At 43.4% G+C, this 18,828-nt stretch overlaps 1 protein-coding gene across 11 annotated transcripts in view; it reads right to left on the bottom strand.

The window, feature by feature from the left end:
- The window catches only part of LY96 (lymphocyte antigen 96), a 112,167-nt gene extending 96,203 nt beyond the window's left edge, over positions 1 to 15,964 (bottom strand). For 4 of the 11 annotated variants that reach the window (XR_013396797.1, XM_077942330.1, XM_077942328.1 and 1 more), the window contains exons 1-3: positions 15,719 to 15,930; positions 7,549 to 7,639; positions 2,272 to 2,361 (exon numbers count right to left, since the gene is read on the bottom strand). Coding sequence is in view for 10 of the 11 variants with exons in the window: in XM_077942330.1 (XP_077798456.1) it covers positions 2,272 to 2,361; positions 7,549 to 7,639; positions 15,719 to 15,745 (208 nt within the window). In the remaining variant the exon portion in view is untranslated. Of the gene's footprint in view, positions 1 to 2,271; positions 2,362 to 7,548; positions 7,640 to 8,325; positions 8,371 to 15,718 lie in introns of those variants that run through there. The other 7 variants (XM_077942331.1, XM_077942325.1, XM_077942326.1 and 4 more) reach the window with 7 other exon arrangements.
- Positions 15,965 to 18,828: the final 2,864 nt, after the last annotated feature.

The following is an 18,828-nucleotide window of genomic DNA, read 5'->3' as shown; positions in this document are numbered from 1 at the left end:
TGTCATGGGACTCTTATGACAGGCATTCTGCTCTGGGGCTCCCTATGTTGCTCAGGCCAAGAGTGTCTCAGGGATGCATTCTGGTCTGAGGGTTATCCTACTTAATTCTCCTTCCTCCCTTCTCTCTTTTCAAAGTTATCAGAGCTGCACCCCAATCTGAATTTTCTCCTAGCCTACTCTGGCTTCCTTTATTGTTCACAGGTGTTTCCTCCAAGAAATCTCTAGCCTAATTCCTTCTTAATGTCTGCTTTTCAGAGAACTCTAAATGATTTCGTACTGTCTTATTATCTTGGCCTGGAAAGATACAACCTGTTTCCTGTGTGTAAGGGGAAGGGATTCAATTGAAAGTGAGATTACTCATTATGTAAATCATCCTTTATGGCAAATGTGTAGGGGTAAAACCTGCCAACAGACCAGAAAACAGAACCTAGGAAAAAGGAAGAAACTGTAGAGTCTTAGCCAAGCAAAACTTTAGATTATTTATTTTATCCTTGGCCAGGAAATTGGAGGAAATAGAGTTAATCATCCTTTGCTCTGTGCTGTCACTAAGCTCTATTCCTATCACTTCACTTATACCATACTATCTGCAGATTTGTCTCTCCTATTGCACTGATGGATTCCTGAATTTCAAGAGAATGTCTTATTGGGTGGGCACGGTGGCTCACGCCTGTAATCCCAACACTTTGGGAGGCCTAGGCGGGTGGATCACTTGAGGTCAGGAGTTCAAGACCAGCCTGGCCAACATGATGAAACCCTATCTCTACTAAAAATACAAAAATTAGCTGGACGTGGTAGTGGGCGCCTATAATCCCAGCTACACAGGAGGCTGAGGCAGGAGAATGGATTGAACCCAGCAGGCAGAGACTGCAGTGAGCTGAGATCATGCCACTGTACTCCAGCCGGGGCAACAGACAAGAGACTCCATTTCAAAAAAGAAAAAAAAGAAAAAAAGAGAGAGAGAGAGAATATCTTATCAATGAATTCACAGTGCCTAGCACGATACTTATAATTTACTAAGCATTTTTTAGTGAATAAATGAATGCAGATACGGAGTGTCAAAAAAAACAGGTTGAACAACTAGAATCATGAAAATTAAAACACAAGTTTATTGTCTATCATTCCTGGGTTCTCAGTTTCGGGGATTTTGTTGTTGTTGTTGTTTTTCATTTTTCTGGTAAGCCAGATAACTAATATCGGGGGAAAATGTTTAAGCTTATTTATGTAAAACTACTCTGTAAAGCATTAATAGAAAACAAGCTCCAAATCTAAACTAGGATGTGAATTATGGTGATGATGATGATGATAAAGATTAAAACTAAAGTTTTCTGGGATTCCAGAGCTTACAGGCAATAAGCAATGTTGGGTAACTGGTAGGAGAAGAAAAAGTTCTGTGTCTGCACAGAGACTGAGATACAGCCCCATGCTATCACCCCACCTGTGTTAGCTTTTTCTAAGCTGATAACAAGCAGAGTCAGAGAGAGGAAAACCAAGACACGACGCAAAGCAAAACAAAACACATTGCCTTCTGTCATCACATTATTACTGTATTTTTCTCTAGAAAGACCATCTTTAAAAAATTTTAAAGTCCTGGCTTGCTCACACACAGATCTTCCACTAATGGAAACCCAACATTACTTATAGCTAATGATTGACAAAGGATATACCTGTAAAATTATTGGACATCTGAAGTTATTTCCATTTCTACCCACATGTTCTTGTGTAATCCTCTCCCAATAGTATGGACTGGCCTAGTGATTTGCTTCTAACCAATAGAACACAGCAAAGGTGATGGAGTGTTACTTCCATGATTATGCTACATAAGATTGTGAATTTTGCCTAGTTAGCTGACTGTCCCCCTTGCTGGCTTTGAAAAAGCAAGCAGCCATATTGAAAATGTCCATGTGGTAAGGAACTGATGGTGGCCAACAGCCAGCAAGGGACTGAATACTAACAACTGAATACTGACAACAGCTACGTGAGCTTAGAAGTATATATTTCCTAGTTGAGCCTCAGAAGGGACTCCAGCCTGGCAAGCACCTTGATTGTAGCCGTATGGTAGACCTGGAAGCAGACACAGGTAAGCCATGCCCAGAATACTGATCAACAAAGATGATGAGATAATAAATGTGTGCTGTGTTAAGCCACAAAGATCATGGTAATTTGTTATATAGCAATAGATAATGAACACAAGTATATTTGAAACACAATCATTTATCATTGATATTTCTTAACTCCTTTGATTGGTCTATAAAAGCAAAAATTTGGACTTACTTGGAATGTAGAAAATGTGCAACAATCCTCTGGATCCCTTCAATTTTATGCAGGGATTAACATTAATTGAAATTGGGTATTGCATTTTATCTAAAAGCAATAAAGATAATGTCAATAAATTACTACAAATCATCTCCAATAAGTTTAGTATTCTGGATATCAGCCTTTTAAGATGAATTTTGCATTAAAATAATAAAATAAGAAAAATTGATGACAGTTGAAAATGTCTCCCCAGAGAAATGACATCAGCAGCATGGCAGAATCAGAAGCCCTGAACTCTTCTTGCCTCCACTAGCACAACAATTTACAGAAAAATTCCCTTTGTGAGAAATCAAACTAATTGAAAGACTCCTGCACCCAAGGAGAACTCAAAACCAGATTCAACAAAGCCAGTAGGGAGACTTGGGACATTCTTTAACCAGAGATTATTACCCTGGTGTGGTGTTATACAATCAGGAAGAGACCCCCCCACCCCAAGCTCCTAGCTCCACCCATGGGAGGAAAGAAGTTGTTTCACATGTCCAGAACCCCAACTTTTTCACGAGGGCTCCCCAGAGGATTGGCTTCTGTCTTGCCAGTCTTGGAGTTCTGATGAGTCTGGCACAGTCTACCACCCAGGGGAGAATAAAGGCAGTGTCTTGGGCAGATAGGCATCATTGATCCTCCCCTCTGCTCAGCACAGACTGAGCAGATGAAAAATCTTAGTTCTCAGCTTTCTCCTGGGGAGGGAGAGTTAATCCATGCATCCAGCACCCCAACTTCTCTGGGGATCCCCAAAACACTTACATCTTTCTCATCAGTCCTAGAGCTCTGACAGGTCTAGCATAGTCTAGCTACCTGGCAGGGGAATGGAGACAACAGCTTGGGCTGGTAGATGCCACAGTTCCCTCCACCACCCCATCTCTGGCTCAGCACGGAATAGGTGGACAAAAAAACACAGCTGCCTGCATCTCCCTGAAGTGAGAAAAAGTTGGTAGAGGACCCCAGAATCTCCAACCAGGCTACTAGTGAAGTGGGAAATTAAAGAAAGAAAGAAAAATAAAAATAAAATTAAAAAGAGAAAGAAATAAGCTTTCCTGTATTAGGTCAACTCATCTCAAAGGTGGTAGCAGGCAAGGCCCAGCCCCAGGAAAAGTCTTGATAAACACTATCTGAGAAGCTAGGACACAAAGGAATGTGCTCAGCACTCCCTCAACATAGGGAGAGGAAAAACAAATTTTCCTTTCTTTTATGGTATGAGTTTATAGATTCTTGCTCTCTGTAACTAGTAACTTCAAGTATTCTGTTTTATTTAAGAAGTACAGTGAAGGTCATGAGAAGCCTGAGCAGGCCTGAACTATAGCCATCTGGGCACCATGGTGAAGATTATGAGATAAACCACTGCAAGGCTCTTTTGAGCAAAACCTAGATAACAGACATCTGGGTTGCATAGTAATGGTCATGTGTAATCCTGAGTTATAAACCTATCGCAATTTGATTAATTGTTCTGCCTCTATATCCTTGCTTTCATGCCACTGTAAGCCTGCTTCAAGCTAGCCTACCACCTTTTAGAAGTGTGTATAAAAGTCAAGTGCTGTCTTTGTTCTGGGCCCAGTTTTTAGATGTTAAGTCTGCTGGGTCTGAGTGCATTCAATAAAGATCCTCCTGCTTTACCCTGAGGTCTCTCTCATCCTCCTGATTCCCACAACAATAGGTGTGGGTTATGTTCCTGTGTGAGGCCAATTTGTGAAGACTGAAAGAGATGTCTGCTTTGTAATGTGCAGATGCCAAACAGAGAAACAAGTAAAATGAAAGATCAGGCAAAGATGTTTCAAACAAAGGAGCAAGACACATCTTCCTCACTTATGCTAAGGAAATGAAGTTATACGATTTACCTGACAGACAATTTGAAATACCTCTTATAAAGATGCTCACTGAGGTCAAGAGAACAATACATGAATGCAGTGGGAACTTCAATAAGAAGAAAGAAAACATTTTAAAAGACCACACAGAAATCATGGAGCTGAAGGCTGGGCACGGTGGCTCATGCCTGTAATCCCAGCACTCTGGGAGGCCAAGGTGGGTGGATCACCTGAGGTCAGGAGTTCTAGACCAGCCTGGCCAACATGGCGAAACCCCATCTCTATGAAAAAAAATACAAAAATTAGCTGGGCGTGGTGGCATGTGTCTGTAATCCTAGCTATTTGGGAGGCTGAGGCTGGAGAATCACTTGAACCCAGGAGGTGGAGGTTGCAGTGAGCCAAGATTGCACCACTGCACTCCAGCCTAGATGACAGAACAAGATGCTGTCTCAAAAAAAAAAAAAAAAAGAAAGAAAGAAAAAGAAATCATGGAGCTGAGGAACACAATAACTGAACTAAAAAAGTTCACTAGAGGGGTTCAGCAGCAGACTAGACCAAGTAGATGAAAGGATCAGTGAACTCAGAGATAGATCACTGCAAAAGGATTCAATCAGAGGAGCAAAAGGAAAAAATAATTTAAAAGAGTGAAGAAAACTTAAGGTAATGGTGAGATACTACCAACCAGAACCATATATGCATTATGAGAGTTCCAGAAGTGGAAGAAAAAAGAACAGACTACAGAAAGTTTATTCAAAGAAATAATGGCTATAATCCCAGCCACTCGGGAGGCTGAGGCACAAGAATCACTTGAGCCCAGGAGGCAGAGCTTGCAGTGAGCAGAGATCATGCCACTGTACTCCAGCCTGGATGAAAGAGCAAGACTCTGTCTCAAAAAAGAAAGAAAGAAAGAAGGAAAGAAGGAAGGAAGGAAGGAAGGAAGGAAGGAAGGAAGGAAGGAAGGAAGGAAGGAAGGAAGGAAGGAAGGAAGGAAAGATTGAAAACTTCCCAAATCTAGGAAAGAAAATGGAAATAATGGAAATACAAATCCAAGAAGCCCAATGAAATAGTTTTGTTTGTTGGTTTGTTTTTAAATATGGGGGTCTGCTCTGTCACCCAAGCTGGAGTGCAGTGATGTAATCATAGCTCATTGCAGCTTCTAACTCCTGGGCTCAAGTGATCCTCTTACCAATAGCTGGGACTACAGGTGCATACCACCACACTCAGCTAAGTTTTTTATTTTTATTTTTACTTATTTTTATTTTTTTTTATTTTTATTTTTTGTAGAGATGAGGTCTCACTATGTAGCCCAGGCTGGTCTTGAACTCCTGGACTCAAGTGATCTTCCTGCCTCAGCATCCCAAAGTGCTGGAATTACAGGCATAAGTCACCACATGTGGTCTGTTTTTTGTGTGGTTTGGTTTGTTTTTAATTAAAAAAAAAAATTGTAGAGGCCAAGTGTGCTGGCTCATGCCTGTAATTCCAGCACTTTGGGAGGCCAAGGCAGATGGATGGTTTGAGGTCAGGAGTTCAAGACCAACCTGGCCCACATAGCAACACTCTATCTCTGCAAAAAATACAAAAATTATCTAGGCATGTCAGCACAGCATGTGCCTGTCATCCCAGCTATTTGGGAGGCTGAGGCACAAGAATCACTTGAATCCAGGAGGTGGAGGTTGCAGTGAGCTAAAATCACACCTCTGCACTCCAGCCTGTATGACAGAGCGAGACTGTCTCAAAAAAAAAAAAAAAAAAAATTGTAGAGATGGAGTCTTCCTTTGTTGACCAGGCTGGTCTCCAGCTCCTAAAGTGTAGAGTTGTTTGTGTGATTCAATTTAAGTTGTCATTAGCTTAAAACAGACTGTCAAAACTATAAGGTGTTGCTATGTTTGGAATGCATTCCCTGAAGTTCATGCATTGGAAATTTAATCCCCAGTGCAAGAGTGTTGAGGGGTGGAACCTCCAAGAGATGATCAGTTCATGAGGGCTCTGCCCTTATGAATGAATTAATGCTGTTGTTGCGGGAGTGGATTAGTTATTGTGGGTATGGATTCCTGATAAAAGGATGAGTACAGCCTCCTTCCCCACCCCTCACACGTGCTCTTTTGGCCTTCTGCCCTTCTGCCATGGGATGATGCAGCAAGAAAACCCTTGCTAGATGTTGCTCAATGTTGGATTTCTCAACAACCAGAACCATGAGCCAAATAAATTTCTGTTTATTATAAATTATCCAGTCTTATGTATTCTGTTATAGCAGCAAAAAAACAAATGAAGATAGAAAATTGGTGCCAGAGAAGTGAGGTGTTGCTATAACAGGTACCTAAAAATATGGTAGCAGCTTTGAAAATGGATAATAGGCAGAGGTTGGAAGAGTTTGGAGGAATAGGCTAGAAAAAATTCCATATTGCCATGAACAGAGCATTAAGGGCAATTCTGATGCAGGCTCAGAAGAAGGGAAGAAATGTAGGGAAAGTCTGGAAATTCTTAGGGATTACTTAAGTGGTCATAATCAGAATGTTGGTAGAAATGTGGAAGGTAAAGGCAATTCTGATGAGGCCTCAGACACAAATGAAAAACAAGGTATTGGAAACTGCAGTAAAGGCCATCCTTGCTACACAGTTGCAAAGAACTTGATGGACTTTTGTCTGTTCCCTAAAACTATGTGAAAAGTAGAACTTAGGAGCAAGGATCTATACTGTCTGGTAGAAGAAATAGATAAGCAGGAAAGTGCTCAAGGTGCTGCATGGCTTCTTTTGGCCACTTATAGTAAAATTCGATAACAAAATTAGTATGGATAGAAGGGAGCCAAGTGTTCTTCTACATCAAGACAATGGGAGAATGACCTGAAAGGCATTTCAAAGATCATTAAGATAGGCTAGGACTTTGAGGGCAAGGTCATATATAAAAAGCCCACAGTCAACATCATACTCAATGGTGAAAAACTGAAAGCTTTTCCTCTAAGATCAGGAACAAGGCAATGATGTCCATTCTCACCACCCTTGGTCAACATAGTACTAGAAGTCCTAGCCAAAGCAATTAGTCAAGAAAAAACAAAAAAGGCATCCAAATTGGAAGGGAAGAAGTAAAATTTTCTTTTTGCAGACGACATGGTCTTATATATAGAAATCCCTAAAGACTTCATTAAAAATTGTTACAGCTGGCTGGACATGGTAGCTCGTGCCTGTAATCTCAGCACCTTGGGAGGCAGAGGTGGAAGGATCACATAAGGCCAGGAGTTCAAGACTAGCCTGGGCAACAGAGCAAGACCCTGTCTCTATTACAAACTTCAAAAAATTTTAAAGAAAATAAAAATGTAAAAAATTGTTAGAACTAATAAATGAATTCTGCAAAATTGCAGGATATAAAATGAACCTACAAAAATCGGTAATGTTACTATATACTATCAACAAGCTATTAGGCCTGGTGCAGTGGCTCATACCTGTAACCCCATCACTTTGGGAGGCTGAGACAGGAAAATCACTTGAGTCCAGGAATTCAAGACCAGCTTGGACAACATGGCAAAACCCCGTCTGTACAAAAAATACAAAAATTAGCCAGATGTGATGGTGCATGCCTGTAGCTACTCAGAAGGCTGAGGTGGGAGGATACTTGGGCCCAGAGAGTCAAGACAGCAGTGAGCCAAGATTTTGCCACTGCTCTCCAGCCTGGGCAACAGATTGAGACCCTGTTTCAAAAAAATTAAAATTGCCAGGTGTGGTGGCTCACGCCTGTAATCCCAGCACTTTGGGAGGTCGAGGAGGGTGGATCACCTGAGGTCAGGAGTTTGAGACCAGCCTGGCCAACATGGTGAAACCCCATCTCTACTAAAAATACAAAAATTAGCCAGGCGTGGTGGCAGGTGCCTGTTGTCCCAGCTACTCAGGAGGCTGAGGCATGAGAATTGCTTGAGCCCAGGAAGTGGAGGCTACAGTCAGCTGAGATCACGCCACTGCATTCCAGCCTGGGCAACAGAGCAACACTCTGCCTCAGAAAAAAAAAAAAAAAATTATAACAAGCTATCTGGAAAAGAAATTAGAAAAACAATCCAATTTACAATAGTACCAAGAGGAATACAATAAACTTCACTAAGGAAGTTAAAGACTTGTATAGTAAAAGCAACAAAATAAATTGATCAAAGAAATTAACAGGACAAAAACAACCAGAAAGATATCCCTTGCTCATAGATTGGAAGACAATGTTGCTAAAATGTTCATACCATCCAAAGTGTTCTACAGATCCAGATTTGAAGCAATCTCTGTCAAAATCCTAATGGTGTTGTTGTTGTTGTTGTTGTTGTTGTTGTTGTTGTTGAGAGAGAGAGAGAGAGAGAGAGAGAGACAGGATTTTACTCTGTCACCCAGGATAAAGTGTAGTGGCACAATCATAGCTCACGGCAACCTCAAACTCCTGGGCTCAAGTGATTCTCCCACCTCAGTCTCCTGAGTAGCTAGTACTACAGGTGCATGCCACCATACCCAGTGAATTTTTTTTTCATTTTTTTGTAGAGATGGGGCCTTACTATGTTGCTCAGGCTGGTCTTGAACTCCTGGCTTCAAGTGATCCTCTCACTTCGGCCTCTCAAAGCACTAGGATTATAGGCATGAGACACCATGCCTGGCACCAATGACATTTTTTTACAGAACTAGAAAAAAATAACTATAAAATGTATACAGAATTTGTGATATTGTAAAATATTAAGAAATACATATTTTGTCTTTGCCCCAGTTTCTGGCACAGAGATCCTAAAATCCTTGTAGTTTACAGAACAATGGGAGTGGTAAGAGAATTTTTTTGTCCTAACATTTGGTTTTTGATGCCAATTTCTTGCCCAGAGCTTCTAGTTCCTTGGACTGTCCTGGGCAATAGCAGCATCTTTTTTCTAATGGTGACTCTTGGTGGGTTCATGGATAAGGGCCAGTTACCAGAAAGACCAAGCCATGATGAGAAGCTTGGAACTTTTAGCCCCACCTCCCATCCTGCGGGAAGGAGAGAGGGGCTACAGACAGAGTTAACATTCGATTGTGCCTACATGATGAACCCCCCCCATAAAAATTTCTGAGCGACAGGGTTAGGAGAGCTTCTGGGTTGATGAACACGTGGAGATGCTAGGAGGATGGTGAGCCCAGAGAGGACATGGACACTCTGGTTCCCTTATCCTGCACCTTACCTTATGTATCTCTTTTATCTGGCTATTTGTCTGTATCCTTTGTATTAATATCCTTTATAATAAACCAGTAAACATAAATGAGTGTTTCCTTGTGTTCTGAGAGCTAGTCTAATGAATGATCAAACCCAAGAAAGGGGAACCTCCAATTTATAGCCAGTGAGAACCACAGGTGTCAACCTAGGGCTTGCACATGGCATCTGAGCTGGGAGGCAAACTTGTGGGAAGGACCCCCTAATGGGTGGGATCTGACTGTAACTCTAGGTAGTGTTAGTATTGCTTCAAGATCCTGAGGAGTCTTGGAGGTCTTGGTATAAACCTGAGATTTCACTCTAATTGTAGGGAAAAGCTACTGGAGGATTTTCACCAGGAGAAGTCACATTATCTGACTTATTTTCATTTTGCAAAGATCTCTCTGGCCTCTGTGCCAAGAATAGATTGTATGGTGGCAAGAACTGAAGCAGAGGGAGGGCAATTTAAGAGGTTTTTGTAGAGGCCAAGGAGAGACAAATGTGGCATGAGTGTTAGAGAGCAGTGAGAAGCACTTGGATATAGAATAGAATCTGAAGATCATGAAAACAGGAATGACTAACACAATAATGTTAGGTGAGGGAAAGAGATACTTAAGGATACTTCTGGTTTGGGACCTAAGGAATTAGGTGGATGATGAGATGGAGAAGACTTAGACAGAAACAGGTTTAAGGCCAGACACGGTGGCTCATGCCTGTAATCCCAACACATTGGAAGGCCAAAGCAGGCTGAACCTCTAAAATCAGGAGGTCAAGGTTAGCCTGGTGTCTATTTAAAAAATACAGGTCGGGCGTCGTGGCTCACGCCTGCAATCCCAGCACTTTGGGAGGCCCAGGTGGGCAGATCACCTGAGGTCAGAAGTTTGAGACCAGCCTGACCAACACGGTGAAACCCCATCTCTACTAAAAATAGAAAAATTAGCTGGGCGTGGTGGCGCACTCCTGTAATCCCTGCTACTCAGAAAGGGAGGCAGCGACTGCTGTGGGCCAAGATCGCGCCACTGCACTCCAGCCTGGGCGACAGAGAAAGACTCCATCTCAAAAAAGTAAATCCCATCCCAAAAAATACAGAAATTAGCTAGGACCAGGCGTAGTGGCTCACGCCTGTAATCCCAGAACTTTAGGATGCCAAGGTGGGTGGATCATTTGAGGTCAGGAGTTCAAGACCAGCCTGGCCAACATGGTGAAACCTCATCTCTACTAAAAACACAAAACAATAGCCAGGCATGGTGATGCATGCCTGTAGCCCCAGCTACTTGTGTGGCTGAGGCACGAAAATCACTTGAACCTGGAAGGTGGAGGTTGCAATGAGCCGAGATTGCGCCACTGCACTCCAGCCTGGGTGACAGATCAAGACTCTGTCTCAAAAAAAAAAAAGAAAAGAAAAAGAAAAGAAAGAAAGAAAAGAAACAGGTTTTAGGCCTAGCATAGTGGCTTATGCGTGTAATTTCAGCACTTTGGAAGGCCGAGGCAGGAGAATTGCTTGAGCCCAGGGGTTGGGACTGACCTGGGCAGCACAGCAAGACCCTGTCTCTACAAAAAATTTAAAAATGAGTGAGGTTTGATCTTGCTCTGTTGCCCAGACTGGAGTGCAGCGGCACAAACATGGCTCACTGCAGCCTTGACCTCCTGAGCTCAAGCCATCCTCCTGCCTCAGCCTCCTGAGTAGCTGGGCTATACTACAGGTGAGTGCCATCACATCTGGCTGGCCATCCTGATTTAAAATGCAGCCCCCCAGCTTCTCCACCTTTGCATCTTTGCACCCTCTACCCCGCACCCCCCAGCCTTATTTTTCTTTCACAGCAATTACCACCATCTGACATGCTGAATATTTTACTGAATCCATAAGGGCAGGGACTTTTGTCTTTGTTGTTAATTCAATTATCTCCTCAGTTCCTAGAGTAGGTGCATGCTAAATGCTCAGAGAATATTGGTTTCATTAAATAATCTATTAATTCCTTGGATTTTCTAACTATCTGTAGCAAAAAAAAAGATTAGAACTGAGATCAATGACTCGGGATCATAGGAGAGCTGTGCCTAAGGCCCTGGAAACCAACCCACACACCCACATTTTTTGCCTTTCCCAAAATTGGGAGAATAAATCAGCCAATTTTTGTCATTTCTGTATATTATGGACTGACAGAAATGTGTCCTCATTCCCCCATCCCCATTCATATGGTGAGGCTCCAGTCCCTCCGAATGTGACTGCATTTGGAGACAGTGCCTTTAAAGAGGTAATTAAGTTAAAATGAGGCTGTTAGGATGGGCCCTAATCCAATCTTGTTGGTGTCCTTACAAGAAGAGGAAATTTGGACACACAAAGAGACACCAGGGATGTGCACACACAGAGGAAAGGCCGTGTGAGGACACAGTGAGAAAGCAGCCAGCTGCGAGTGTCTTAGTCCACTTTGTGCTGCTATAAATATTGGTGTCTGGGTACTTCATAAAAAACAGAAATTTACCATCCTGGCTAACACAGTGAAACCCCATCTCTACTAAAAATGCAAAAACATTAGCCGGGCGTAGTGGCGGGTGCCTGTAGTCCCAGCTACTCGGGAGACTGAGGCAGGAGAATGGCGTGAACCCCGGAGGTGGAGCTTGCAGTGAACCGAAATCGCGCCACTGCACTCCAGCCTGGGCGACTGAGTGAGACTCCATCTCAAAAAAAAAAAAAAAAAAAAAGAACAGAAATTTATTTCTCACAGTTCTGGAGGCTGGTAAGTTCCATGTCAAGGTACTGGCATCTGACAAGGGACTTCTTGCTGTCTCATCTGGTGGTGGAGGAGCAAAAGGGCAAGAGGGGGCAAAAGCAAGAGACATACGGGGGCTAAACTTGTCCTTTTATAAGAAACTTACTCCCTCAATTATGACATTAATTTATTCATGAGAGGAAAAGCCTCCATGGCTTAATCACCTCTTAAAGGTCCCACCTCTTAATATCATCACAATGGCAATTAAATTTCAACATGAGTCTGCAAGGGCACAAAATTCAAAACACAGCAGCAAGCCAAGGAGAGAGGTCTCAGGAGAACCCAATTATGCAGATACCTTGATCTTGGACTTCTACCCTCCAGAACTGTGAAAAAATAAATGTTTGTTGTTTAAGCCATCCAGTCTGTGGTATTTTGTTATGGCACCTGAACTAATGAAGACACTGTAGCCCTGAATCAGTGGCTCAGGCCTGTAATCCCAGCACTTTGGGAAGCTGAGGCAGGGAGATTGCTTAAGTCCAGGAGCTCAAAACCAGCATGGACAACATGGCAAAACTCCGTCACTACAAAAAATTTAAAAATTAGCCAGACATGATGGTGCAGGCCTGTCGTCCCAGCTACTTGGGAGGCTGAAGTGGGAAAATCACTTGAGCCTCAGAGTTTGAGGCTGCAGTGAGCCATGATTGTACCATTCCACTCCAGCCTGGGTGACAGAGCAAGACCCTGTGCTTAAAAAACCATACACTTAGATGCCCAGCAGCTTGACCAAATGGAAATCTAGCTCTGCTTTTTCATGGAGATCATCGTCACAGTGAATCAGAGGTTGTTGTCACCAACACCCTCACAATAGTACCTAGAGGAATCACAATAGTACCTAGAGGAATCAGTGCTTCCCACAGATAATGCATTTTTGGCCTGGTGGGATGGATTCTCTCAGGCCGGGAAGGCAGTCATATGGCAGTGGGGATGGCAGCAAGCAGCATCTTGCTGTAGATGTGTATTCCAGTGGCTTGCCCACAGTCCCTTTGTCAGTGGGGCAGCAGGAAAGGACCACAGGATTTCTCAGAGAGAAAGTAGGAAGATCCTCCTTCATAAAGTCAAATCAAATTAGCCGGGCATGGTGGTGCACACCTGTAATCCCAGCTATTTAGGAGGCTGAGGCGCGACCATTGCTTGAACCCAGGAGGCAGAGGTTGCAGTGAGCTGAGATTGTACCACTGCACTCCAGTCTAGACAGAGTGAGACTGTCTCAAAGAAAAAAAAAATTAGAAAGTCAAATAAAAAGATAAACCAATGGTGATGGTTTCACAGCAATGTGCATATACTTAATACAATTGAGCCAAACACTCAAAAGTGATTAAAATGTGAAATTTTAAGCCAGGTGCAGTGGCTCATATCTGTAATCCCAGGACTTTGGGAGGCCAAGGTGGGAGAATCTCTTGAGCCCAGGAGTTCTAGACCAGCCTGGGCAATATAGCAAGACTCCATCTCTACAAAAAAATTAATGATTAGGCCAGCTGTGGTGGCTCACGTCTGTAATCCCAACACTTTGGGAGGCCGAGGTGGGTGGATCACCTGAGGTCAGGAGTTCGAGGCCAGCCTGGTCAACATGGCAAAACCCTGTCTCTACTAAAAATACAAAAATTATAGGTGGTGGGCACCTATAATCCCAGTTACTCAGGAGGCTGATGCAGGAAAATCGCTTGAACCCGGGAGGCAGTTGTTGCAGTGAGCCAAGATCACGCCATTGCACTCCAGCCTGGGCAACAAGAGTGAAACTCAAAAGAAATAATAATTAATTAATAATTAGCCAAGTTAATTAATTAACCAAGACACGTGGTGGCACATGTCTATAGTCCCAGCTACTAGGAAGGCTGAGCTAGGGGGATGGCCTGAGCCAGGGAGGTGTAGGTTGCAGTTAGTGGAGATCATGCCACTCACTCCAGCCTGCACAACAGAGCAAAACCCTGTCTCAAAAATAAATGATAAAATATTACAAAATGTGAAATGTTTTTAAAAGACAAATTGAGTTATTGTTAAGAAAAGACTAAAAGCTAAATAATAATACAAAATGTTATATCCATAAAGATCATATAAAGAGTGGCATAAGCCAGGTGAGGTGGTTCATGCTTGTAATCCCAGCACTTTGGGAGGCCGGTGGGGGCAGATCACAAGATCAGGAGATTGAGACCATCCTGATCAACATGGTGAAACCCTGTGTCTACTAAAATACAAAAAACAAAAATTAGCCAGGTGTTGTGGCATGCACCTATAGTCCCAGCTACTCAGGAGGCTGAGGCAGGGGAATGATTTGAACTTGGGAGGCAGAGGTTGCAATGAGCCAAAATCATGCCACCGCACTCCAGCCTGGCAACAGAGCAAAACTCCATGCGTTCGCGCACACACACACATGCACACACACACAGAGTGGCGTAATTCGCACATGGTACAAAAGGGCCAAAGGAGGAAAGGGAAGTGGGGGCCAAGTAGAGTAGGAGCCTTGCTGGAAGAGCGGAATGCAAAAGGATCTTGTAGCATGGGGAGATTTTAGAGATACGTTGAGAGGGAATTCAGTGCAACCCACCAGGAGAAGAAGGGCCATGGTGTGTGACTGGCCACATTCCTAAGTCTCCTTCTCACATGTGGCAATTATCCCAATTTCCCGAAAGTCACTTTATATTAGCATTTGGCAGAGCATGTTTCTCAAGAGAGTTAACATACACTCCAGACTAAAAACCAAACAAACAACAAATGAAATTGAAAATGTTGTGGTTAAACAGGTGCCTTTACTGCAGAACTTCTCAGAACTCAAAGTACATCTGTAAATCTCTCCCAGATGATTAGGCCATAGATCCTATTTTCCCAAAAGAATCTCAAAGAACTGGTATTTTGGGAAGCACCACTTTAAACCTTCCGGATAGTGCCAGCGGGTGGAAAAGGGCAGCCAATCCATGGTGAGCCGCACGGTGGAAAGTACCGAACCAAAACAGCTGTCAGGCCTGACACTGTGCCTTCAGACCCGAGGACGCTTGCTAATGAGCAGCTGGGGCAGCGGACAGTGATACAGCCAGTGAATAGCACTAGGGTATGGCTGACTCCAAAAAAAAAAATTAAGAGTATTGTCTTTACGTGACCCTGTGCTAAAAAACTTCACCTCACAACACCCTTATCAAGTAGGCTATAAACTTTTACGTTAGTGCTAAAAAGGCTGGAGTACTTTGCTTAAGGTCACACAGCTAGTGACAGAAACAGGCTTACATCCAGTTAGGGAGATGATTCCAAGAGCCCTCAAAAGTCACAGCTTGGAGCAGAAATCAACTACAGGAAGCAGCTGGGATTGCTCTACCATCTCAAGAAGAAGAACTAGTAAGTGTCAAGGCTGAGGCGAAAGCTCAGAAGCAGACGGTTTTACTGAAACTGGGCAGAACCCGAAACTGGGCTCAGGGTAGAGAAAGATGACACAGGGAACAGAAGCACTTGGAGGTCAAGCACAGCACAGTTTAGAGACTCGCGAGTCTGTGAAGGGTCGAAAAGATTCTCACGGGGTAGCTGCCAGCTATTGCTTTTCCTGCTGGCGGCGTCCGCCACAGCAGCTGGAACACACTGACATTTCCTGTGTTCCAGCCACAACAGTGTAAGGTTCTTGTGAAAACTTACCCTCAAAATAGTTGATGCTACAATTATTTGTTTTGCAGTTTTACTTACCACAGTAGGTGTATGAAATACTTGCATCGGATGAGTTGCAGACCCAATAGTGCTTCTGAGCTTCAGTAAATATGAAAGAAAATAGGGTGGAAAAAAACAGAAATGGTAACATGATTCAATATCTCCAAAACTTTACAAATGCAAAGAGGATCAATAGCTAATCATCAGACTCTTCCTTTTCAGTAAGCAGAAAATATTTAACTTAGTCATCGGTCACATGATTTCTGAGTTCCTATCCAACTGTTTCCTCTTTGTGTGTGTGTGTGTGTGCTTAACATCTGAGCACTTCCTGCAAAGGAAGAGAGAAAAATGATTTAGAATGTACTCTTCAAATACTTACTGTAAATGAGAGTGATCAAAGCCTTAAAAATAAAACAAGACACTTTGGCCAGATGTGGTGGCTCACGCCTGTAATCCCAGCATTTTGGGAGGCCAAAGCAGGTGGATCACTTGAGGTCAGGAGTTCAAGACCAGCCTGGCTGACGTGGTGAAACCCATCTCTACTAAAAATACAAAAATTAGCCAGGTGCGGTTGGCGCACGCCTGTAATCCCAGCTATTCAGAAGGCTAAGGAAGGAGAGTCACTTGAACCTGGGAGGCAGAGGTTGCAGTGAGCCGAGATGGCACCACTGCACTCCAGCCTGGGCAACAAAACTCCATTTCAGAAAAATATTTTAAATGAAAAATAAAATAAAATAAACAAGACGCTTCCCAGTCAACTGTAACAAAACCAGTCCCTAGGTCCCCCTGAAAGTCTCAACAGACAGGAACTCCTTTTCCCTCTGCATTGCTCTTCTCTCCCACAGCTCTGTATACCAGCAGTTCCCAACATTTTTGGCCTCAGGGACCAGTTTCTTGGAAGACAATTTTTCCACGGACTGAGGGGATTGGGAGGGATGGTTTTGGGGTGAAACTGTTCCACCCCAGATCATCAGGCATTAGATTATCATAAGGAGCATGCAACCTAGATCCCTTGCATGTATACTTCATAACAAGGTTCCTGCTCCCCCCTGGGAATGTAATGCTGCTGCTGGTCTGACAGAAGCTGGAGCTCAGGTGGTAATGCTCGCTCACCTGCTGCTCACCTCCAGCTGTGCAGCCCAGTTCCTAACAAGCCACAGCCAGATTCCTAACAGGCCATGGACTGGTACTGGTCCACGGCTCCCAGTGGATGGGGACTCCTACTTTATAAAACAAATTCTCAGCCAGGCATGGTGGCTCATGCCTGTCATCCCAGCATTTTGGGATACTAAGGCGGGTGGATCACTTGAGGTCAGGAGTTTAAGACCAGCCTGGCTAACATGGTGAAATTCTGTCTCTACTAAAAATACAAAAATTAGCAAGGCATGGTGGTGCACACCTGTAGTCCCAGCTACTCGGGAGGCTGAGGCAGGAGAATCGCTTGAACCCAGGAGGAAGAGGTTGCAGTGAGCCAAGATCGGGCCACTGCACTCCAACCTGGGCGACAGAGTGAGACTTCGTCTCAAAAACAAACAAACAGGCCGGGCGCAGTGGCTCACCTCTGTAAATACCAGCACTTTGGGAGGCCAAGGTGGGCAGATCACCTGAGGTCAGGAGTTTGAAACCAGCTTGGCCAACACAGTGAAACCCTGTCTCTACTAAAAATACAAAAATTAGCCAGGTGTGGTGGCAAGTGCCTGTAGTCCCAGTTAATCAGGAGGCTGAGGCAAGAGAATTGCTTGAACCCAGGAAGTGAAGGTTGCAGTGAGCCAAAATCATGTCACTGCACTCCAGCCTGGGTGACAGAGCGAGACTCCATCTCAAAAAACAACAATAACAACAACAAATCAAATTATCATGGCCCAGAGAGCTGCACTTATGGATCTGAAGTGAACAGTCTCATGGGAACTATTTCTTTTCAGCAGCAGGTTTAGTTACAGGACACAACAGGGCCAGATAAGACCCCAAACAGGGGACACTAGCTGTAATTCTGTGCTGTGGGCAGGGACTCCACCAGTCTTAATAATGCATTCACCTACAACAAGCTAGACCTCAAGAGAACATTTTGAGTCCTGATAATGAAATGTCATCATTTTGTTGTGACATGTATTTCATTTCAAAACTCTGACTCCATTTTAGAAAGCCAGCTATTCCTTTAGATATTTTGCTACTTGAAATCCTTTATAGGATATAGTTTAGGGTTAGTAGCCAAAAATGGCATGGAATTTTGGCTAAAAATCTGCACACTTAAGAAGAAAATAATATGTTGGTAAAAATATTTTACAACAGAAGTGTGTTTCTTTCCATTTTTTTAGAGACAAAGTCTCACTGTGTTGCCCAGGCTGGGGTGCAGTGGTTATTCTCAGGTGTGATCCTAACACACTGCAGCCTCAAATTCCTGGGCTCAGCTGGGACCACAGGTTTGAGCCATGGCTGTTGGCCCTGCCATTTTCAAAAATGCAAAAGTCCAAGGGAGGAGGGGGAAATAGGGAGTTGTTCAATGGGCATAGAGTCTCAGGTTGACAAGATGAAAGAGTTCTAGAGATCTGTTGCACAACAATGTGAATATAGTTAACACCACTGAACTCTATGCTTAAAACTGGTTAAGATGGTAAATTCTTTAAAAAACACAATTTTAAAATAAATTTAAAAGATGGGAAAAAAAGGCAAAATCCCATGAACACCCTTAGCAGTCTCAAAATACAATTTCCCACTATTAGCAACCAGCACTCCTTGGAGTCTGGGGTAGAAAATGTACAAAATGAGCCTAAAACACTTTGTTATATTAGATAACCAATTTGAAGATGGTGCCACTGACCAAAGACAGGTGTTTCTAGTTTCCTATAATGGCTGTAACAAATTGCCAAAAGATTTCATGGCTTTAAACAACATAGCCTGGGCACAGTGGCTCATGCCTGTAATCCCAGCACTTTGGGAGGCCAACGCGGGCGGATCACCTGAGGTCAGGAGTTTGAGACCAACCTGGCCAACGTGGTGAAACCCCATCTCTACTAAAAATACAAGAAATGAGCCAGGAGTGGTGGCAGGTGCCTGTAATCCCAGCTACTCGGGAGGCTGAGGCCCAAGAATTGCTTGAACCCAGGAGGCGGAGGTTGTAGTAAACTGAGATTGTGCCACTGTACTCCAGC

Source organism: Macaca mulatta, chromosome 8 (genome assembly GCF_049350105.2).
Source record: "Macaca mulatta isolate MMU2019108-1 chromosome 8, T2T-MMU8v2.0, whole genome shotgun sequence".
NCBI classification, from domain to species: domain Eukaryota; kingdom Metazoa; phylum Chordata; class Mammalia; order Primates; family Cercopithecidae; genus Macaca; species Macaca mulatta.
The sequence above is the reverse complement of the archived record's forward strand: the minus strand, read 5'-3'. Positions and strand labels throughout refer to the sequence as shown.